General features: G+C 41.4%; 1 protein-coding gene across 1 annotated transcript in view; it reads left to right on the plus strand.

Moving 5' to 3' along the window:
• Positions 1 to 106: 106 nt before the first annotated feature.
• Positions 107 to 24,853, plus strand: part of LOC147607139 (uncharacterized) — a 78,692-nt gene continuing 53,945 nt past the window's right edge. Inside the window, exon 1 of the mRNA XM_086791499.1 lies at positions 107 to 312. Coding sequence (XP_086647625.1) covers positions 107 to 312 — 206 coding nt within the window. The remainder of the gene's footprint in view (positions 313 to 24,853) is intronic.

Below are 24,853 nucleotides of genomic sequence, written 5' to 3' on the forward strand. Positions count from 1 at the left end.
TCATCATTCCAATGACTTGGGAGGCCGTTTCATCAATGATTCAGGGGCAAATAATCATTTCAATGGTTTGGGACCTCATCACATTAGGCCACCTTGATTCAATGATATGGGTGCTTTTCACCCAAGATCACGTGATCATCATAGAGATGATGATGAGGAGTTCAAAGGTGTTAAGGATAAGATTACCTTCACTAAGTTCAAAGGAGAGGGTTCATCGAATGATGAATTTGAAGAATGCATTGAAAAGATCGAGCTTTACTTTGAACTTAGCCCTCAGTGTGATACGGCCAAGGTTTTGTTTGCATTTAGAAGGTTATGCCCATGCATGGTGGAGGCACTTGAATACTCATGGTTATTTTATCACTAATTGGGATGATTTCAAGCTTGAAATGAGAACCTTTGTTTCAACCCTCAATAGATCAAGGATGGTGGACAAATGGGATGATCTCACTCAAACAGGCAATGTCAAGGACTAATGTCAAGGACTATGTGCACAAGTTTATAAAGTTTTCACTTCATGTGGAAGATTTGAGTGAGGAGTACAAATTGAGGAAGTTTATCAAAGGGCCGCAAAACAACATTAAGGTTGATGTGGATGCTTAAAGACCCGACACCATCAAGGTTGATGTGGATGCTTAAAGACCCGACACCATCAAGGTTGATGTGGATGCTTAAAGACCCGGCACCATCAAGGAGGCCATGCTTCTTACGGAGATATATGAGGTAAAATATACACATGCTAGTGGATCAAGGCATGGAGTTAGGGCTGATATTGGCACTTCAACTTTGGGAAAATCTTCAAGTGGAGTTGCTTATCACACGGGAGTTAGGGCTGATATTGGCACTCCAAATTTGGGAAAATCTTCAAGTGGAGTTTCTTATCACATGGGTCCTCCTAGATTTCCAACCGTCTACTATGGAAGACATGGAAGAGGAAATTTCAGATTTGGTAACACTTTTTCTCGACCTCCACATGGTGATGGGAAGCAAGTTGATGCAAAAGCATCTAACAAGAGCAAGGTTTTGGGAGAAGATCATATTAATGACCTTTACGAAAAGGCTTTATGCTATAAATGTAGTGATAAATGGAACAAGGATCATTGGAAAGTTTGTAAGGCCAACAAGATGGCCCTAAGAATGATTCTCACCAAACCTTGCCATGAAGACCTTAAGGAGGATGTGGATGAGTATGAGGAGTACTTTGAAGATGCCAAAAACAAAGTTGAGGATGTAGAGAAGGCTGGTTAATTTCCCTTTAATCCGAGTGGATTAAAGGAGGGAGATGTTGACTATGATGATGGGTTACCAATGCCTGTGTGCTTATTATGACAAAGACAATATGGCTACTCTATGCAATATCTCAAGTGATGCCTATGCTGGTTGCAAATGAGTCAATACATTAAGGTTAAAGGCATGCATTCATGAAAGCGTGGCACATGTTTTGATTGATAGTGGAAGCAAGCATAGCTTTATCAACACCAAATCCATGTGCAGTCTCAAATTACAGCCCGTAGCTTTATCTTTGTGGTAGTGGCTAATGGGGCAAAGATGGATTGCACAATGGTATGCAAGAATGTGAGGTTGATTCTCACAAATGATTATACTTGGAAGGCTTATTTACTTGTATTTATTGGATATGGGTCTCATTGATATTTTTTTGGGATGCGATTGGTTGGCAACTCTTGGGTTGTTTCACATGAATTTACAGCAAGGGTATATGAGTTTTATGCATAGAAACCATGAGGTTACATTGACCGAAACTCATGTGCCTAGTATCAAGATGATCAATGCCACACAACTCAAGAGGGAGATAAAGAAGATGGGATGCATATATGTTTTACAACTTTGCAAAGAGAAAGGAAATGAACCAAAGGGTGAAGTTATGCATAAAGGTATGAAGGAATTGTTGGAGGAGTATGAGGATGCGTTCCAAATGCTAAAGTGCTTGTCGCCAAAAAGGGAGGTGGATCGTGGGATAGAGATGGAACCGCATACCAAACCCGTCAACAAGCCACCTTATAAACTGTCAAAAGTGGATAAGGATGAAGTGGCAATGCAAGTGTAAGAGCTTATGGATATGGGATGGGTTACTTCCTAGCCAATCACCTTTTGCATCTCCCGTACTCTTAGTCAAGAAGAAGGATGGTACTTTTCGCATGTGCATGGATTATAGGGATTTGAATAAATCTACAATCAAGAATAGATTCCCTATTCCACGAATTGATGATTTTCTTGATGAGTTGAAAGGTGCATGATTCTTCTCTAAGATTTATTTGGGATTGGGCTATCACCAATTGAGAATCAAGGAGGAAGATGATGAGTATAAAACGGCATTTTAGATCGAGAGACCATTATTTGGTTATGCCGTTTGGGTTGTGCAATGTGCCGACAACATTTCAAGCTCTAATGAACAAGGTGCTTGGACCTTTCCTCTACAAATGGGTGCTTGTATTCTTTGATGATATCTTGATATATAGCAAAGGGGAGAAGGAGCACTTGATGCATGTAAGGGCTGTTTTGGATGCTTTAAGAGCCAACAACTTATATGCAAAGGAGAGTAAATGTACATTAATGGCACAAAAAGTTGAGTATCGTGGACACATAGTGAGCAAAGAAGGCATTATGTGATAGAATGTGCAGCGGAAGAAGGGAAAGTGGAAACACAGGAGGGAGAGAGAGAGAGAGAAAGATGGAGAGGAAACACAGGTGAGAACCTGCTCTCAATATCATCATCAAAAGGAATACATGTCCCGAGCAAGAGGGGAGAACCTCGTAAGTGAGGGACTGCAGCTAGACAAGCTAGGCAAGCAATGCAAGCAGTAAAATATGAGGGAGGCATGCCGGCTATATATACCTCTACATGAAGGTAGCTGACTAGGGATAAATACCTCCACGACTGGGGAAAATCCCAAGACCATAAAATGGGGAATAAATATGGGTAAAATATGAGTGAGGGGTGACCAGCCCCTCTGACTAACATGGTCAGCCCTAGAGGCTAAAATAGGACACCAAATAGGAAGACAGCAAGTAGGGAATGATGTCTAACACCCCCTCTCAGCACCGGATGCTGAGCAAACTCCAAGAAGCCAGAGACGCCATCCTCGATCAAAGATGAAAGACTGCAGAAACAGGTACCAAGAAAGCTCCACAAGCAATCTCCTCAGCAACTCAGCTACAAAAGCAACAGAACAAGCTGCCAGGTACACCGTTCCTCTGGAAGAAAACAACCATATAAGCTGCGACGTGCTGCTCCAAATAATGGTTCCAAACCCAAGTGTAAGAACACTCCCGGAAGTCGAATGTCGTGTATCCAGCCAGGAGAAGGTATGAAAAACCTCAAAACCAACCAAGATCAGATCCTGTATATAACCAATCCTGGGAGAAGCAAACTGCTCCTCACTAGAACCCTCAAAAGAAATAGAGTCAATCTGCTCCAACTCTGTACCAAGAGTAGCCAAATGCTGTATAAAAGCATCCTCTGAAAAGGTCGACATCGCAAGATGTAAAGACTCTGTAGAAAATATGGGGTCCATCTGCTCAAACTCCATAACATGAGTTGCCCAATGCTGTACATAAGTACACGCCATTGAGGTGGGCATCACAAGATGAAAGGACTCCACATCCCCCTCTGAAAAATGATATCGTCAGACTGGTACAAGCCCAACCTGATTCTGATCCAAATCCAAAAAACTCTGGAAGTACCACTGTGCCCCAGGCACGGTTAGCAACCACAGATCCAAAGCATCCCACCGGGTCCAAAAAACCATCCTCCAAAACAACAAGCCATCAGAATAGGCAGGGGGAGGGGCATCCTCAAAAGCATCACAAAGAGAGGCAGAGGTAGACTCCTCACAATGAGGAAGGGAAGCAGGAACATAAACTGCAGTGGCAACAAAATCCTCAAAAGCATCATAGATAGCAGAAGACTGTTCCAGAAGTAGAATCAGATCCCAAGAATCAGCAACAGATAAAAGATCCATGTGAAAGGATCACACCGCAAAAGGGCAAAACACCCTCCTTGTTTTGCAAATACTGCAAAGAACACAAGCTCGGACAAAATAAACTCTGCTCAGGATCTCTGAAAAGATCACTGCTCTCCTCCAAATAACTGTAAACTCTTGTCAAAGAAGAATGTCTCCACAGGTACAGCACAGCTCCCGAAACTGATCCTCAAGTGAAGTAGCTGGAGAAAGGCCCCCTCTGAGTGTAGAAAACTCCTATGGGAAGCAAAACGCAGCCAAAACACTGCTATCCAGCAAAAATAGCACTCCACCGCCAACAGAAGGCAAGGAACATGTAGAAACCGCCAACAGAAGGCAAGGAACATGTAGAAACCGGGAAACCGTGTAGGCCAAGAACAAAACACAGGTATAGATGCTCCAAAATCAGCAAAAACACTGACTGAAATCTGAAATTCAGAATCCTCCTCAAGTACCAAACTGCCTCCAAAGCCACAATCCAATCAAGAAACCCCCTCTGCAAGTGATCTGTGTCCACTGGAGAAGAAAATGCAACCAAACAAGGGCTACAAACCTGAAAATTCAGGCCAACCAGTGTCCACACCTCCTATGAGGAAAAACGCTGAAGAGAAGGTACCTTCGGGTCCAACAGATGAAGCCCAGTTGAAGGTAGAGCTACCAGCAAGATCGATTCAGAAAAAAACGCAGCAATCATGGTGGCTGCAAATCTGAAAACGCAGAGGTATAAGGGGCTGAATATGGAAACGCTGAAGAAATAGGTACACCCAAGCCTCAGATCAGCAAATCAGCATCAGAAACCTGTAGAAGAAAAAAATGCAGCAAATATGCTGCTGTTGGCCTGTACAAAACAAGCAACCAGCACTACAGGGGGGGTATGAATGCTGAGAACTGCTGAAAACTGCTGTAGACAACCACCTGAAGAAAAACGCAGCAACCTATGTGCTGCTGCCCTTGCTAAAAACGCAAAAACGCAAGTCTGTCCAGAGACCAAAAAAACGCAGATATGAAGAGGTATAGGAGGGAGCATCCAACGCTGAAAATCACCGACGCTCTGATACCATGATAAAATGTGCAGCGGAAGAAGGGAAAGTGGAAACAGAGGAGGGAGAGAGAGAGAGAGAAAGATGGAGAGGAAACACAGGTGAGAACCTGCTCTCAATATCATCATCAAAAGGAATACATGTCCCGAGCAAGAGGGGAGAACCTCATAAGTGAGAGACTGCAACTAGACAAGCTAGGCAAGCAATGCAAGCAGTAAAATATGAGGGAGGCATGCCGGCTATATATACCTCTACATGAAGGCAGCTGACTAGGGATAAATACCTCCACGACTGGGGAAAATCCCAAGACCATAAAATGGGGAATAAATATGGGTAAAATATGAGCGAGGGGTGGCCAGCCCCTCTGACTAACATGGTCAGCCCTAGAGGCTAAAATAGGACACCAAATAGGAAGACAGCAAGTAGGGGATGATGTCTAACATTATGGTGAACCCTAAGAAGGTTGAACGTGTTAAGACTTTTCCCACGCCAACAAATACCACTCAATTAAGGGGATTCTTGGGCTTGTCATCATTTTATAGGAGGTTCATTAAGAGGTATGCTCATATTGTCTCACCTCTCACCGAACAAGCTTAAGAAAGAGGCTTTCTTTTGGGATGCTATAGCGGATAAGAGATTTCAAGATCTCAAGGACATACTCACATCAGCCCCTATACTTGTATGCCCGGACTTCTTGAAGCCATTTGTGGTTCAAGCCGATGCATGTGGAAGAGGCATTGGGGCTGTTTTTTTCCAAGAACATGGAGTGATCGATTTTGAGAGTCGAAAGCTTGATTGAGAAGGAAATGATTATGCATGTCTATGATCAAGAGATGTTGGCAATACTTCATGCAATAAATAAGTGGTATCATTACTTGTATGGGAGTCATTTCTTTGTAAAGAGTGATCATAGAGTGCTTCAGTACTTCTTGTCTCAACCTACACTCTCTCCCAAGAAAAGAAGGTGGGTGGCTACATTGCAAAATTATGACTTTGAGATCTCTTACATGAAGGGGAAAGAGAATGTTGTGGCGGATGCATTGTCATGCATATGAGCATGTAGATGTATGGCAATTTTGGAGATACATAAAGATTGGATTTTGGATATCCAAGAAAAATACCTATTGGATGAGGAAGTGGCACCATTGTGGTAGAAATCACAGCAAGGATCCCATGATGATTTGCTACATTTTGAACTTCGTAATGGACTCATCTACTACAAAGGCAAAGTCTACCTTGTGCCTACATTAAGCTACAAGAAGAGGGTATTAGAAGAGATGCATTCTTCTCCATTGTTGGGGCACATGGGGCTATCTAATACCATTGAGAAGGTGCGGAAGAGTTTTCATTGGAAGGAAATGTGGAAAGATGTGTATCCTTTTGTGACAAGTTGCTTGCCTTGTTGTTGAACAAAACAAAGATCCCACACACAAGCCCGGTAGTTTGCTTCAGCCTTTGCCTATTCCCGATAGAAAATAGACACACATTTCCATGGATTTCATCATGAGGCTTCCTCATACAAGGAGGGAATGGGATAGCATATATGTGGTGGTAGACCGCTTGACAAAAGTGTCGCATTTTAATCCTTCCTCCAAGGTCAAATTTCCAGCATCTATGGTTGTAAAATAGTTTGTGGATCACGTGTTCAAGTTGCATAGAGTGCCACAACAAATTGTTAGTGACCAAGATGTGAAGTTTATGAGTTCATTTTGGAGGACATTGTTTGAGATCATGGGGATTGTTTTGACACCTAGCACCACCTATCACCCCAAAACCGATGAGCAAACCGAGAGGGTGAACAAGTGGGTGGAAACTTACTTAAGGCACTATTGATATGCAAGGTGTTTGGGATGAGTGGTTGCTGCTTGCCGAGTTTGCTCATAATAGCATGCATCATGAGAGCATTGTTTTGAGGCACTTTATGGGTACAAAGTGAATATGCCAATGATGTTTCAAAAGCAAGAAGGGGTGAATCCTAATGCAAAAGAGGAATGGAAAAGCTGGATGCACTCTTGCAACAATGCAAAGCTAATACGAAGCAAGCTTAAGAAAGGATGAGGCATTATGCTAATTCTCATCGGAGGCCATTGAAATTTATGGAGGGTGATTGGGTAATCTTGAGGATTCCCAAGATAAGATATGGTTCTCTCAAGGGCATGACAAATACCAAGTTAGCTCATCGCTACCCTGGGCCATACAAGGTGGTGAGGCATGTTGGTGAAGTTGCTTATCAATTGGCACTTCCATCAACCTCAAGATTCATGATGTGTTCCATGTATCACATCTCAAAGCTTCGGAGGTATTTGTGCAAGATGAATTGCCTCTAGTGGATGATGATTGAGTATGTGCCGAAAGCAATTTTGGGTACAAGAGAAAGAGTCCTCCGCAACCGTACATTTGTGGAGTACTTGATCATATGGCAAGGGCTACCTAAGGAAGAAGCTTCTTGGTAACCCTCCTCTACATTGGAAGGATTTGAAGGGTTATTGGATGCATTTTGGAATTCCAACGAGGGTCCTAAACAGTGAGTTATCTTGCTGGAGATTACTATAAATTCACTGTGGACAGCCCTATACCTTTGGGAATTGGATGCATAATGATTGGAAGCTACTCAAGGTTTTTTAGCCATTATGCGAAAGAAGTTATGACTTGTTTTGAAGGCTTATTGTGCATTTTACAGCCATATACATGAGATTTTAATATCCCATACATGGTGAGAGCCTAAGCTTCAAGATTTACATGAGTCCATTGACATACAATTCATACATGGGAATTGTAATTGTACATATCAATAGTTTCGAGGATGAAACCGTTTAGGTGGGGACGGTTTTTAATAAAGTGGAATGGTCTCATATGATTAATGGGCCTAAGGCCAATTGACCATGCCCATGGACAACACTTATGATAGTGTGAAACGGGGGTCATGTATATAGGTCATATACACCATATTTTTGGTACCTTTGGATAATCAAGATTACACAAGCCCTTTTCTTTCTCTTCTTGTTCTAATCCTAGGTTAATCTCTCATGCTTTCCTTAATCCTAGGCTAATGAGGCTAAATCTATGCTGCCACTTTCTTTGAGTGAGGGTGGGGTCCACATATACACTCTTGCAAAGTTTGGTCACCATCGAACCATATTTGGTTGCAATGTGCATTGCAAGGGTCCAATTTTCAATGTGTTGTGGCCTTAGAGAGCCCTGTAAAAATTGGGCCTTGGTGACCAAACTTTGCAAGAGTGTATATGTGAACCCCACACTCACTCTTGCAAAGTTTCGTTACCATTGGATCGTATTTGATTGCAATGTGTGTATTGGAAAGGCCTAATTTTCAGTAATGTTACCTTAGAGAGCCCTCTGGAAATTGGATCTCTGGCACACACATTTCACAGAAATGTAGTCTAATGGTGACAAAATCTAGTAAGAGTGTATCTATGTACTCAATTTCCCTCTTGCAAAGTTTGGTCATCATCGAACATCATTTGTTGGCGATGTGCATTGGAAAGGCCCAATTTTCAATGTGTTGTTGCCTTAGGGAGCCCCTTGAAAAATGGGCCTTTTCAATGCACATTGCATTTAAATGTGGTCCGATGGTGACCAAACTTTGCGAGAGTGTATACATAAACCCCGCCCTTAGTCTTGCAAAGTTTGGTCACCATCATACCATATTTAGTGGTAATTTACATTGAAAAGATCCAATTTTCAATGTATGGTGGCCTTAGAGCCCCCTAAAAATTGTGCCTTCAACATGTATATTGCACACAAATGTGGTAGAATGGTCACAAAACTTTGCAAGACTATATATATGGACCTCATTCTCACTCTTGTAAAGTTTGGTCATCCTTGGACCACATTTGGTTACAATGTACAACCAAATGCAATCTGATGGTAACCAAACTTTGCAAATGTGTATATGTGAACCCCATCCTCACTCTTGCAAAGTTTTGTCACCATCGGATCATATTTTATTACAATGTGAATCGGAAAGACTAAAATTTCAATGTGTTGTGGCCTTAGAGAGCCCTTTGAAAATTGGGCACACAAATTGCACATAAATGTTGTCCGATGAGGTGACAAAATATAAGAGTGTATATGTAGACTCTATCGTCCCTCTTGCAAAGCTTGGTTCATCATCGAACCACATTTTTTTGCAATGTGCATTGGAAAGCCCAATTCGCAATGTGCATTGGAAAGCCCAATTCGCAATGTGTTGTGGCCTTAGAGAGCACCCTAAAAATTGTGCCATTCCGACACCTAATTCTCAATGTGTAACAACCTTAGAGAGCCCTCTGAAAATTGGATCTTTAGCACACACATTGCACACAAAGATAGTCCAATGGTGATAAAATTTTGTAAGAGTGTATATATGGACTCCACCCTCCCTCTTACAAAGTTTGGTCATCATCAGACAACATTTGTGTGCAATATGCATTGGAATGGTCTAATTCTCAATGTGTTGTGGCCTTAGAGGGTCCCCTAAAAATTGGGACTTTCAAATGCACATTGCAACAACCAAATAAGATCTGATGGTGACCAAACTTTGCAAGAGTGAGAGTGGGGTCCACATATACACTCTTGCAAAGTTTGGTGACTATCAGACCACGTTTGGTTGCAATGTGCATTGGTAGGGTCTAATTTTCAATGTGTTGTGGCCTTAGAGAGTCCCTTGAAAATTGGGTCTTTCCAACACACATTGCAACCAAATGTTGCTTGATGTTGACTAAACTTTGCTAGAGTAAGGTTGGGGTCCACATATATACTCTTACAAATTTTGGTCACCATGGGACCACATTTGATTACAATATGCACTGAAAGGCCCAATTTTCAATGCGTCATGGCCTTAGAGAGCCCGCTTAAAATTGGGCCCTTCCAATGTACATTACAACCAAATAAGGCCCGATGGTGACCAAACTTTACAAGTGTGAGGGTGGGGTCTACATATACAGTTTTTCAAAGTTTGGTCACCATCAAACTATATTTGGCTACAATGTGTATTGCAAGGGTCCAATGTGTATTGCAAGGGTCCAATTTTTAATGTATTGTGGCCTTAGAGAGCCTTGTGAAAATAGGGCCTTTCCAATGCACATTGCAACTAAATGTGATATGATGGTGACCAAACTTTGTAAGAGTGTATATGTGAATCCCACCCTCACTCTTGTAAAGTATCGTAACCATCGGATCATATTTAATTGAAAAATGTGTGCATTGGAAATGCCTAATTTTCAATGTGTTGTTGCCTTAGAGAGCCCTTTGAAAATTGGATCTTTGGCACACACATTGCACACAAAGATAGTTGAATGGTGACAAATTTTTGTAAGAGTGTATGTATGGACTCCACCCTCCCTCTTGCAAAGTTTGGTCATCATCGGACAACATTTGTTTTGCAATGTGCATTGGAAAGGCCGAATTTTCAATGTATTGTTACCTTAGGGAGATCCCTAAAAATTGGGCCTTTCTAACGCACATGGGGTTGAAATGTGGTTTGATGGTGACCAAAATTTTTGACAGTGTATATCTAAATCCCGCCCTCACTTTTACAAAGTTTGGTCACCATCATACCATATTTGGTGGCAATGTACATTGAAATAACCCAATTTTCAATGTGTGGTGGCCTTAGAGTTTGGTCACCATCATACCATATTTGGTGGCAATGTACATTGAAATAACCCAATTTTCAATGTGTGGTGGCCTTAGAGTCCTCTGAAAATTGTGTGGTGGCCTTAGAGTCCTCTGAAAATTGTGCCTTCAACATGTATATTGCACAAAAATGTGGTAGAATGGTCACAAAACTTTGCAAGAGTGTATATATGGACCCCATCCTCACTCTTGTGTAAAGTTTGTTCATCCTCGGACCACATTTGGTTACAATGTGCATTGAAAAGACCCAATTTTCCATGTCTTGTCACTGTTGTGGCCTTTGAGAGCCCCCTGAAAATTGGGCCTTTCCAATGCACATTGCAACCAAATGTAATCTGATGGTGACAAACTTTGCAAGAGTGTATATTATAAGAATATGGCACAACGGAAAGAGATAGCAAGATAAAGCACAATAGACAATGCAGTAGATACACAATGGAGAGAATTTAAAATTCTGATTATACCAAAGAGGTACAAGTGATGGTGCTGTCCACCCGTGTACTCTCAATTAGAGCTTAGATAGCAATCTAGATAGACTCTAGATGTAGTATGTAGTACGAAGTGTAGAAGGAGGTGGATACTCACAAGCATTGGATGCCTTAGCTCATGGAAACCATGTCCATATATACATGTCCATATATATTACTATAGGCGGTGTGGTAGAGGCATATACAACGAGGGAGGTTACACTCCATAGACACGGTCACTGCCCACGTATCAAGAATGCAGCCCATCGACCACCAACCACCACTGCCCACCACCACTAATGATGGACCTGGTATCCGAGGGAATATTACTCCTACTGTCGCCTTGGGAACTCTCGCCCCCGAATACCCTTGGACCTCAGCTAATGCTTGTACCCCCTGACCATCTCCTAACCATCATCAATGGTCACAAGCGTCTAAGAGTCAGGGTTCCCACTAAAGACCTATGTGCATTATACATCAAAGTGAGATACATGTGTATACTAGCATAGATGTGGACCCCATCCTCACTCTTGCAAAGTTTGGTCATCACTCGGGTCATATTTTATTGTAATGTGGATTGGAAAGGCCTAGATTTCAATGTGTTGTGGCCTTAGAGAGCCCTTTGAAAATTGGGCCTTTGGCACACACATTGCACATAAATGTTGTCCAATGGTGACAAAATATAAGAGTGTATATGCAGACCCTATCGTCCCTCTTGCAAAGCTTGGTTCATCATCGGACCACATTTTTTTGCAATGTGCATTACAAAGGCCCACTTTGCAATGTTTTGTGGCCTTATAGAGCACCTTGAAAATTAGGCCATTCCAACGCACATTGTAACCAAATGTGATCCGATGGTGACCAAACTTTGCAAGAGTGTATATATAGACCCCATCCTCACTCTTACTACAAAGTTTGGTCACCATCATACCATATTTGGTGGCAATCTACATTGGAAAGGCCCAATTTTCAACGTGTGGTAGCCTTACAACCCTTGAAAATTGGGGCTTCAACACTTACATTGCACACAAATAAGGTTTGATGGTCACAAAGCTTTGCAAGAGTGTATATGTGGATCCCACCCTCACTCTTTGTAAATTTTGATCATCATCAAAAAACATTTGGTTGCAATGTGCATTGGAATGGCCCAATTTTCAATGTGTTGTGGCCTTAAAGGTCCCCTTAAAAATTGGGCCTTTCAAATGCACAATGCAACCAAAAAAGGTCTGATGATGACCAAACTTTGCAAGAGTGAGAGTGGGCTCCACATATACATTCTTTCAAAGTTTGGTGACCATCACACTACATTTGGTTGCAATGTGCATTGGTAGGTCCCAATTTTCAATGTGTTGTGGCCTTAGAGAGCCCCTTGAAAATTTGGTCTTTCCGAAACACATTGCAACCAAATGTTGTTCGATGTTGACTAAACTTTGTTAGAGTGAGGATGGGGTTCACATATATACTCCTAAAAATTTGTTAACACATTGCAACCAAATGTTGTTCGATGTTGACTAAACTTTGTTAGAGTGAGGATGGGGTTCACATATATACTCTTAAAAATTTTGGTCACCCCATAGGACCACATTTGGTTGCAATGTGCACTGAAAGGCCTAATTTTCAATGTGTTATGGCCTTAGAGAGTCCCCTTAAAATTGGGTCCTTCCAATGCACAACCAAATAAGGTTCGATGGTGCCCAAATTTTTTCAAGTGTGAGGGTGGAGTCTACATATACACTCTTGTAAAGTTTGGCCACAATCGAACCATATTTGGCTGCAATGCGCATTGCAACAAGGGTCCAATTTTCAATGTGTTGTGGCCTTAGAGAGCCAAGTGAAAATTGGGCCTTTTCAATGCACATTGCAACTAAATGTGATATGATGGTGACCAAACTTTGCAAGAGTGTATATGTGAACCCCACCCTCACGCTTGCAAGGTCTCGTTACCATCAGATCATATTGGATTGCAATGTGTGCATTGGAAAGGCCTAATTTTCAATGTGTTGTTGCCTTAGATAGCGCTCTGAAAATTGGATCTTTGGCACACACATTGCACAAAAATGTAGTCCAATGGTGAGAAAATTTTGTAAGAGTGTATATATGGACTTCGCCCTCTCTCTTGCAAAGTTTGATCATCATCAGACAACATTTGTTTGCAATGTGTTGTTGCCTAAGGGAGTCCCCTCAAAATTATGCCTCTCCAACACACATTGCATTCAATTGTGGTTCGATGGTTACCAAACTTTGCGACATTGTATAGCTAAACCCCGCCCTCACTCTTACAAATTTTCATCACCATAATACCATATTCAATGGCGATTTACATTGAAAAGACCCAATTTTCAATGTGTGGTGGCATTAGAGCCCCCTCCAAATTGTGCCTTCAACATGTATATTCCACACAAATGTGGTAGAATGGTCACAAAACTTTGCGGGACTGTATATATGGACCCCAACCTGACTCTTGTAAAGTTTAGTCAACCTCTAACCAAATTTGATTACAATGTGCATTGGAAAGGCGCAATTCTCAATGTGTTGTCACCGTTGTAACCTTTGAGAGCCCCATCAAAAATTGGGCCTTTCCAATGCACATTGTAACCAAATGTGATTTGATGGTGACCAAACTTTGCAAGAGTGTATATGTGGATCCCATCCTCACTCTTGCAAAGTTTGGTCACCATCGGATCATGGTTTATTGCAATGTGACTTGGAAAGGCCCAATTTTCAATGTGTTGTGGCCTTAGAGAGCCCTCTGAAAATTGGGCCTTTGGCACACACATTGCACATGAATGTTATCCGCCGCCGATGGTGGTGACAAAATATAAGAATGTATATGCAGACCCTACCATCCCTCTTGCAAAGCTTGGTTCATCTCATGGGACCACATTTTTTTGGACTGTGCTTTAGAAAGGCCCAATTTGCAATGTGTTGTGGCCTTAAAGAGCACCCTGAAAATTGGGCCATTCCAATGCACACTGTAACTAAATGTGATCCGATGGTGATCCAAATTTGCAAGAGTGTATTTGTAGACCTGATCCTCACTCTTGCAAAGTTTGGTCACCATCATACCATATTTGGTGGCAATGTGCATTTGAAAGGTCCAATTTTCAATGTGTGGTGGCCTTACAGCCCTTGAAAATTGGACCTTCGACACTTACATTACACACAATAAAGGTTTGATGGTGGTAAGCTTTGCAAGAGTGTATATGTGGATCCCATCCTCACTCTTGCAAATTTTGGTCATCATCGGAAAACATTTGGTTGCAATGTGCATTAGAATGGCCCAATTTTCAATGTGTTGTGGCATTAGAGAGTCCCTCAAAAATTGGGCCTTTCAAATGCACATTACAACTAAATAAGGTCCGATGGTGACCAAACTTTGCAAGAGTGAGAATGGGCTACACATATACACTCTTGCAAAGTTTGTTGACCATCAGACCGCATTTGGTTGCAATGTGCATTTGTAGGGTCCAATTTTCAATGTGTTGTGGCCTTAGAGACCCCCTTGAAAATTGGATTTTTCCAACACACATTGCAATAAAATGTTGCTTGATGTTGACTAAATTTTATTAGAGTGAAGATAGGGTCCACATATACACTCTTACAAAATTTGGACACCATAGGACCACATTTGGTTGTAATGTGCACTGAAAGGACCGATTTTCAATGTGTTGTGGCCTTAGAGAGTCCCCTTAAAATTGGACACTTCTAATGCACAATGAAATAAGTTTCGATGCCCTTTGCAAGTGCGAGGCTAGGATCCACATATACACTCTTGCAAAGTTTTGTCACCATTGAACCATATTTAGCTATAATGAATATTGCAAGGGTCCAACTTTCAATGTGTTGTGGCCTTAGAGAGCCCTCTAAGAAAATTGGGCCTTTCCAATGCACATTGCAACTAAATGTGATATATGGTGAGTGACCAAGCTTTGCAAGAGTGTACATGTGAACCCCACCCTCCCTCTTGAAAAGTCTCATTACCATCGGATCATATTTACCTTCAACATGTATATTGCACACAAATGTGGTAGAATGGTCACAAAATTTTACAACACTATATATATGGACCCCATCCTCACTATTGTAAATTTCATCCTCGGACTACATTTGGATGAAATGTGTATTAAAAAGACCCAATTTTCAATGAGTTGTCAATGTTGTGGCCTTTGAGAGCCCCTTGAAAATTGGGCCTTTCCAATGCACATTTCAACCAAATGTGATCTGATGGTGACCAAAGTTTGCAAGAGTGTATTGCAAAGTTTGATCACCATCGAATCATATTTTATTGCAATGTGCCAATTTTCAATGTGATGTGGCCTTAGAGAGCCCTTTGAAAATTGGGGATTTTGCATACACATTGCACATAAATGTTATCGATAGTGACAAAATATAAGAGTGTATATGTAGACCCTATCGTTCCACTTACAAATCTTGGCCTATCATCGGACCACATTTGTTTGCAATGTGCATTAGAAAGGATCAATTTGCAATGTGTTGTGGTCTTAGAGAGCACCTTGGAAAATTGGGCCATTCGAACGCACATTGCAACCAAAAGCGATCTGATGGTAACCAAACGTGATCCGATGGCAACCAAACGTGATCTGATGGTAACCAAACATTGCAAGAGTGTATATTTGGACCCCATCCTCACTCATCCAAAGTTTGGTGACCATCATACCATATTTAGTGGTAGTGTGCATTGGAAAGGCCCAATTTTCAACGTGTGCTAGCCTTACAGCCCCCTGAAAACTAGGCCTTTGACACTTACATTGCACACAAATCAGGTTTGATGGTCACAAAGCTTTGCAAGAGTGTATATGTGGATCCCACACTCACTCTTGCATAGATTCTGATCATTAGAAAACATTTGGTTGCAATGTGCATTATAATGGCCCAATTTTTGATGTGTTGTGGGCCTTAGAGGGTCCCCTAAAAATTGGGCCTTTCAAATGCACATTGCAATTAAATACGGTCTGTGGTGACCAAACTTTGCAAGAGGGAGAGTAGCCTCCACATATACACTTGCAAAGTTTGGTCACTATCGGACCACATTTGGTTTAAATGTGCATTGGTAAGGCCCAACTTTCAATGTGTTGTGGCCTTAGAGAAACCCCTTGAAAATTGGGTCTTTCCAACGCATATTGCAACCAAATGTTGTTTGATGTTGACTAAACTTTGTTAGAGTGAGATTGGGGTCCACATATACACTCTTACAAATTTTGGCCACCATAGGACCACATTTGATTGCAATGTGCAATGAAAGGCCCAATTTTCAATGTATTGTGGCCTTATAGAGGCCCCTTAAAATTGGGACCTTCTAATGCACAACCAAATAAGGTCCAATGGTCACCAAACTTTGCAAGTGTGACGGTGGGGTCTACATATACACTCTTGCAACATTTGGTCACCATCGAACCATATTTGGCTGCACTGTGCATTACAAGGGTCTAATTTTCAATGTGTTATAGCCTTAGAGAGTCATGTCGAAATTGGGCCTTTCCAATGCACATTGCAACTAAATGTGATGATGGTGACCAAACTTTGCAAGAGTGTATATGCAAACCCCACCCTCACTCTTGAAAAGTTTCATTAGCATTGGATCATATTTGATTGCAATGTGTGCATTGGAAAGGCCTAATTTTCAATGTGTTGTTGCCTTAGGGAGCCCTCTAAAAATTGAATCTTTTGCATTGGAAAGGCCTAATTTTCAATGTGTTGTTGCCTTAGGGAGCCCTCTAAAAATTGGATCTTTTGCAAACAAATTGCACATAAATGTAGTCCAATGGTGACACAATTCTACAAGAGTGTATATATGGACTCCACCCTCCCTCTTGTAAAGTTTGCTCATCATCGGACCACATTTGGTTACAATGTGCATTGAAAAGGCCCAATTTTCAATGTGTTGTCACTATTGTGGGCTTTGGGAGCCCTCTCAAAATTGGGCCTTTCCAATGCACATTGTAACGAAATGTGATCTGATGGTGACCAAAGTTTGTAAGAGTGTATTTGTGGACCCTATCCTCACTCTTGCAAAGTTTGGTCACCATCAAATCATATTTTTTTTGCAATGTGAATTGGAAATGCCCAATTTTCAATGTGTTGTGGCCTTAGAGATCCCTTTGAAAATTGGGCCTTTGTTGGCACACACATTACACATAAATGTTGTCTGATGGTGACAAAATATAAGAGTGTATATGCAAACCCTACCGTCCCTCTTGCAAAGCTTGGTTCATCATATCGAACCACATTTGTTTGCAATGTGCATTGGAAAGGCCCAATTCGCAATGTGTTGTGTGGGCTTAGAGAGCACCCTGAAAATTGGGCCCTTCCAACACACATTGTAACCAAATGTGATCCGATCATGACCAAATTTTGCAAGAGTGTATATGTAGACCCTATTCTCACTCTTGCAAATTTTGGTCACCATCATACCATATTTTGTGGCAATGTGCATTGGAAAGGTCCAATTTTCAATGTCTGGTGGCCTTACAGCCCTCTGAAAACTGGGCCTTCGATATTTACATTGCACATAAATAAGGTTTGATGGTCACAAAGCTTTGCAAGAGTGTATATGTGGATCCCACCCTCACTCTTGTAAATTTTGGTCATCATTGGAAGACATTTGGTTGTAATGTGTATTGGAATAGCCCAATTTTCAAGGTGTTGTGGCCTTAGAGGGTCTCCTGAAAATTGGGCCCTTCAAATGCACATTGTAACCAAATAAAATCTATGGTAACCAAATTTTTTAGGAGTGAGAGTGGGCTCCACATATACACTCTTGCAAAGTTTGGTCACCATCGCACCACATTTAGTTGCAATAATGTGCATTGTAGGGCCCAATTTTCAATGTGTGCGGCCATAGAGAGTCCCTTGAAAATTAGGTATTTGCAACACACTTTGTAACCAAATGTTGTTTGATGTTGACTAAACTTTGTTAGAGTGAGGTTGGCGTTCACATATATACTCTTAAAATTGGGCCCTTCCAATGCACAACCAAATAAGATCCGATGGTGCCCAAATTTGTTCAAGTATGAGGGTGGGGTCTACATATACACTCTTGCAAAGTTTGGTCACCATCGTGTACCATATTTGACTGCAATGCACATTGAAAGGATCCAATTTTCAATGTATTGTGGCTTTAGAGAGCCATATACACTCTTGCAAAGTTTGGTCACCATCGTACCATATTTGACTGCACATTGCAAGGGTCCAATTTTCAATGTATTGTGGCCTTAGAGAGCCATGTGAAAATTGGCCCTCTCTCTTGCAAAGTTTGGTGATCATCGGACAACATTTGTTGTTTGCAATGTGTTGTTGCCTTACGGAGTCCCCTCAAAATTGTGCCTCTCCAATGCACATTGCGTTCAATTGTGGTTTGATGGTTACCAAACTTTGCGGCATTGTATAGCTAAACCTCGCCCTCACTCTTATAAACTTTTGTCACCATCATACCATATTCGGTGGCAAGCTACATTGAAAAGACCAAATTTCCAATGTGTGGTGGCCTTAGAGCCCCCTGCGAATTGTGCCTTCAATATGTATATTCCACATAAATGTGGTAGAATGGTCACAGAACTTTGCAAAACTGTATATATGGACCCCATCCTGACCCTTGTAAATTTTGGTCATCCTCGGACCAAATTTGGTTACAATGTGCATTGGAAAGAGGCAATTCTCAATGTGTTGTCACTATTGTAGCCTTTGAGATCCCCCTCAAAAATTGGGCCTTTCCAATGCACATTATAACTAAATGTGATATGATGGTGACCAAAATTTGTAAGAGTGTACATGTGGACTCCATCCTCACTATTGCAAAGTTTGGTCACCATCTGATCATGTTTTATTGTAATGTGACTTGGAAAGGTCCAATTTTCAATGTGTTGTGGCCTTAGAGAGTCCTCTAAAAATTGGGCCTTTGGCACATTGCACATAAATGTTATCCGATGGTGACAAAATATAAGAGTGTATATGAAAACCCTACCATCCCTCTTGCAAAGCTTGGTTCATCATCGAACCAGATTTTTTTGCAATGTGCTTTGGAAAGGCCCAATTTGCAATGTGTTGTGGCCTGAAGGAGCACCCTGAAAATTAGGCTATTTCAATATACACTGTAACCAAATGTGATCCAATGGTGAGAAAACTTTCCAAGAGTGTATATGTAGACCCCATCCTTACTCTTGCAAAGTTTGGTCACCATCATACCATATTTGGTGGCAATGTGCATTTGAAAGGTCCAATTTGGAATGTGTGGTGGCCTTACAGCCCCTGAAAATTGGATCTTCGACACATTTTCATTGCACATAATAAAGGTTTGATAGTCACAAAGTTTTGCAAGAGTGTATATGTGGGTCCCATCCTCACTCTTGCAAATTTTGGTCATCATCGAAAAACATTTGGTTGCAATGTGCATTGGAATGGCCCAATTTTCGATGTGTAGCATTAGAGGGTCCCCTGAAAATTTGGCCTTTCAAATGCACATTGCAACCAAATAAGGACTGATGGTGACCAAACTTTGCAAGAGTAAGAGTGGGCTCCACATATACACTCTTGCAAAGTTTGGTGACCATCAGACCGCATTTGCTTGCAATGTGCATGTGTAGGGTCCAATTTTCAATGTGTTGTGGCCTTAGAAAGCTGCTTGAAAATTGGGTCTTTCCAACACACATTGCAACCAAATGTTGTTTGATGTTGACTAAATTTTCTTAGAGTGAAAATGGGGTCCACATATACTCTTGCAAAATTTGGTCACCATAGGACCACATTTGGTTGCAATGTGCACTGAAAGGCCCAATTTTCAATGGGTTGTGACCTTAGAGAGCCCCCTTAAAATTGGGCCCTTCCAATGCACAACCAAATAAGGTTTGATGCTAACCAAACTTTTCAAGTGTGAGGGTGGGGTCCACATATACACTCCTGCAATCTTTGGTTACCATCGAACCATATATTGGCTACAATGCGCATTGCAAGGGTCCAATTTTCAATGTGTTGTGGCCTTAGAGAGCCATGTGAAAATTGGGCCTTTCCAATGCACATTGCAACAATTAAATGTGATATGATGGTGACCAAGCTTTGCTAGAGTGTATATGATGGTGACCAAGCTTTGCTAGAGTGTATATGTGAACCCCACTCTCACTCTTGCAAAGTCTCGTTACCATCGGTCATATTTGATTGCAATGTGTGCATTGGAAAGGCCTAATGTTCAATGTGTTTGTTGCCTCAGATAGTGCTCAGAAAATTGGATCTATGGCACACACATTGCACACAAATGTAGTCCAATTGTGGGAAAATTGTTTAAGAGTGTATATATGGACTCCACCCTCCCTCTTGCAAAGTTTGGTCATCACATCGGACAACATTTGTTTGCAATGTGCATTGGAAAGGCCCAATTTTCAATGTGTTGTTGCCTTAGGGAGTTCCCTTAAAATTGGGCCTCTCCAACGCACATTGCGTTCAATTGTGGTCGAATGGTTGCTACACTTTGCGACATTGTCTATGTAAACTCGCCCTCACTCTTGCAAATTTTGGTCACCATCATACCATATTTAGTGGCAATTTACATTGAAAAGACCTAATTTTCAATGTGTGGTGGCCTTAGAGCCCTTTCCAAATTGTGCGTTCAACATGTATATTGCACACAAATGTGGTAGAATGGTCACAAAATTTTGCAACAGTGTATATATGGACCCCATCCTCACTGTTGTAAAGTTTGTTCATCCTCGGACCACATTGGTTACAATGCACATTGGAAAGGCCCAATTCTCAATATGTCATCACTATTGTGGCTTTTGAGAGTCCCCTATTGAGAGTCCCCTAAAAATTGGGCCTTTCCAATGCACATTATTGCAACCAAATGTGATCTGATGGTGACCAAAGTTTACAAGAGTGTATATGTGGACTTCATTCTTACTCTTGTAAAGTTTGGTCACCATATCGGATCATCTTTTATTGAAATGTCAATTGGAAAGGCCCAATTTTCAATGTGATGTGGCGTTAGAGAGCCCTCCAAAAATTGGGCCTTTGGCACACACATTGCACATAAATGTTGTCCGATGGTAACAAAATATAAGAGTGTATATGCAGACGCTACCGTCCCTCTTTGCAAATCTTGGTTCATCATTGGACCACATTTTGTTGCAATGTGCATTGGAAAGGTGCAATTTGCAATGTGTTGTGGCCTTAGAGAGCACCTTGGAAATTAGGCCATTCCAACACACATTGTAACCAAATTTGATCCGACGGTGACCAAACTATACAAGAGTGTATTTATAGACCCCATCCTCACTCTCGCAAAGTTTGTTCACCATCATACCATATATTGGTGGCAATGTGCATTGGAAAGGCCCAATTTTCATTGTGTGGTGGCCTTATAGCCCTTGATAATTGGGCCTTTGACACTTACATTGCACACAAATAAGGTTTGATGGTCACTAAGTTTTGCAAACAAGTATATGTAGATGCCACCCTCACTCTTGCAAATTTTAGTCATCATCAAAAAACATTTGGTTGCAATGTGCATTGGAATGGCCCAATTTTCAATGTATTGTTGGCATTACAGTCCCCTGAAAAATGGGCCTTTCAAATGCACATTGCAACCAAATAAGATCTAATGGTACCCAGACTTTGCAAGAGTGAGAGTGGGGTCCACATATACACTCTTGCAAAGTTTGGTGACCATTAGACCACATTTGGTTGCAATGTGCATTGAAAGGGCTCAATTTTAAATGTGTTGTGGCCTTAGAGAGCCCCTTGAAAATTGGGTCTTTCCGACACATTGCAACCAAATGTTGTTTGATGTTGACTAAACTTTGTTAGAGTGCGGTTGGGGTCCACATATACACTCTTACAAATTTTGGTCACCATAGAACCACATTTAGTTGCAATGTGTACTGAAAGGCCCAATTTTCAATGTGTTGTGGCCTTAGAGAGCCCCCTTAAAATTGGGCCCTTCTAACGCACAACCGAATAAGGTTTGATGGTGACAAAACTTTGCAAGTGTGAGGGTGGGTTCCACATATACACTCTTGCAAATTTTGGTCATCATTGAAGCATATTTGGCTACAATGTGTATTGCAAGGGTCCAATTTTCAATGTGTTGTGGCCTTAGAGACCCCTGTGAAAATTAGGCCTTTCTAATGCACATTGCAACTAAATGTGATATAATGGTGACCAAACTTTGCAAGAGTGTATATGTGAATCCCACTCTTACTCTTGTCTTGTTACCATCAGATCATATTTGATTGCACTGTGTGCATTGGAAAGGCCTAATTTTCAATGTGTTGTTGCCTTAGAGAGCCCTCTGAAAATTGAATATTTGGCACACACATTACACACAAATGTAGTGCAATGGTGAGAAAATTTTATAAGAGTGTACATATATATGGAATCCACCCTCCCTCTTGCAAAGTTTGGTCATCATCAGACAACATTTGTTTGCAATATGCATTGGAAAGGCCCAATTTTCAATGTGGTGTTACCTTAGGGAGCCCCTTAAAAATTAGGCCTCTCCAATGCACATGGGGTTCAAATATGGTCCGATGGTGACCAAACTTTTTGACATTGTATACGTATACCCCACCCTCACTCTTGCAAAGTTTGGTCACCATCATACCATATTTCGTAGCAATGTACATTGAAAAAACCCAACTTTCAATGTGTGGTGGCCTTAGAGCCCTTTGAAAATTGTGCCTTCAACATGTATATTGCACACAAATGTGGTAGAATGATCACAAAATTTTGCAACATTGTGTATATGGATCCCATCCTCACTGTTGTAAAGTTTGTTCATCCTCGGACCACATTTGGTTGCAATGTGCATTGAAAAGACCCAATTCTCAATGTGTTGTCACTGTTGTGGCCTTTGAGAGCCTCCTAAAAATTGGGCCTTTCCAATGCACATTGCAACCAAATGTAATTAGATGGTGACCAAACTTTGCAAGAGTGTATATGTGGAGTGTATATGTGGATCCCATCCTCACTCTTGTAAATTTTGGTCATCATCGGATCATATTTTATTGTACTGTGAATTGGAAAGGCCCAATTTTCAATGTGATGTGGCCTTAGAGAGCCCTCTGAAAATGTGTGCATTGGAAAGGCCTAATTTTCAATGTGTTGTTGCCTTAGATAGCGCTCTGAAAATTGGATCTTTGGCACACACATTGAACAAAAACGTAGTCCAATGGTGAGAAAATTTTGTAAGTGTATATATGGACTCCGCCCTCCCTCTTGCAAAGTTTGGTCATCATTGGACAACATTTGTTTGCAATGTGCATTAGAAAGGCCCAATTTTCAATGTGTTTTTGCCTTAGGGAGTCCCTTGCAAATTGGGCTTTTTCAATGCATATTGCATTCAAATGTGGTCCAATGGTGACCAAACTTCGCGAGAGTGTTAATCCAATCGCCATTATCTTACATCAAGGAGTCATGGTAGATACACCAAAGGATCATACATTCAAAATATGAAGCGATGGTGTCCAAAGCTACAACTTGGATGGGCGCTCGTAATGGTATAACGGAGTATTTATGGCGATTCCTGCTTCAAGAGCATGTGGTAGCATGTTAAGATGAAGTCCTATAAGTAATGTACTTCATGGATATATTATGAGAGTAGTCATTGTAATAGCATTAGGCCTCTTATGAGCCTAAAGTGCCCGGTCGACCCTAGTTTAAGTGAGTGTGAACACTTATGGCCATGTATATAAGTGAATTTCTCTCATAATACAACATACTCTCCCATTGTGCAATTGAGTCTTGCTCTTGCTAATCTCTCTCCCTAATGCATGCTAGTGAGTGTGTGTGAGTGAAGTGAGGTGAGAAGAGGGACAAGGACCCATAGTGCAATAACGCAGCAGTGTGACAATGCTTGCAGAAGACACGGTGGAATTGCTTCTCAAGGAGTTGTAGAGCTTGGAGACCTCAAGGGTTATGAGCTCGGCCATTGGAAAGATCTTCATGACAGTTGCGGTTTACCAGGTAATCTCTTTTTGGATGTGTTTCAAGGAGGGTTAGGATGAGCCATAACAGAGAGTGCATACGTAAACCCCGCCTTCAGTCTTGCTAAGTTTGGTTATCATCATACCTGATTTAGTGGCAATGTACATTGAAAAGACCCAATTTTCAATGTGTGGTGGCCTTAGAGTCCCCTAAAAATTGTGCCTTCAACATGTATATTGCACACAAATGTGGTAGAATGGTCAGAAAACTTTACAAGACTGTATATAGGCGGAGAGACGGCAACACAAGTGGTTTGTAGGGTAGTATGTCCACGCCTCTTGCGACCAGCACGCAAAGATCCAAGCAGTCATAGATTGGCCGGAACCCAAGACGGTAAAGGAAGTCAGAGGATTCCTAGAAATAACTAGATGGTATAGGATCTTTATACCTAGGTGTGCTCAAATAGCATCCCCTTTAACTAACCTTCTCAAGAAGAGTACCCTATTTCAGTCGTCTGCTATGTGTCAGAGTGCCTTTGATAAGCTAAAGATACCCTTAGTAACCAATCCCGTCCTTAAATTACCACATTTTACCAAACCTTTTGAAGTAGTTTTTGATGCCTTCAGTGGTGCTCTTATGTAGGAAGGTCATGCACAGCAAGTGGCCTATGAATCCAAAAAGCTCAGAACCCATGCAAGAAATTATGTCATCCATGACTTGGAGTTACTCTCAGTAGTTTATGCGCTGAAGTTGTGGAGACCAAACTTTGCAAACTTTGCAAGAGTGAGGATGGGATCTACAT

This window comes from Cibotium barometz, chromosome 56, assembly GCF_041138505.1.
Source record: "Cibotium barometz isolate CiBa-2024 chromosome 56, ASM4113850v1, whole genome shotgun sequence".
In the NCBI taxonomy this organism is placed as follows: Eukaryota; Viridiplantae; Streptophyta; class Polypodiopsida; order Cyatheales; family Cibotiaceae; genus Cibotium; species Cibotium barometz.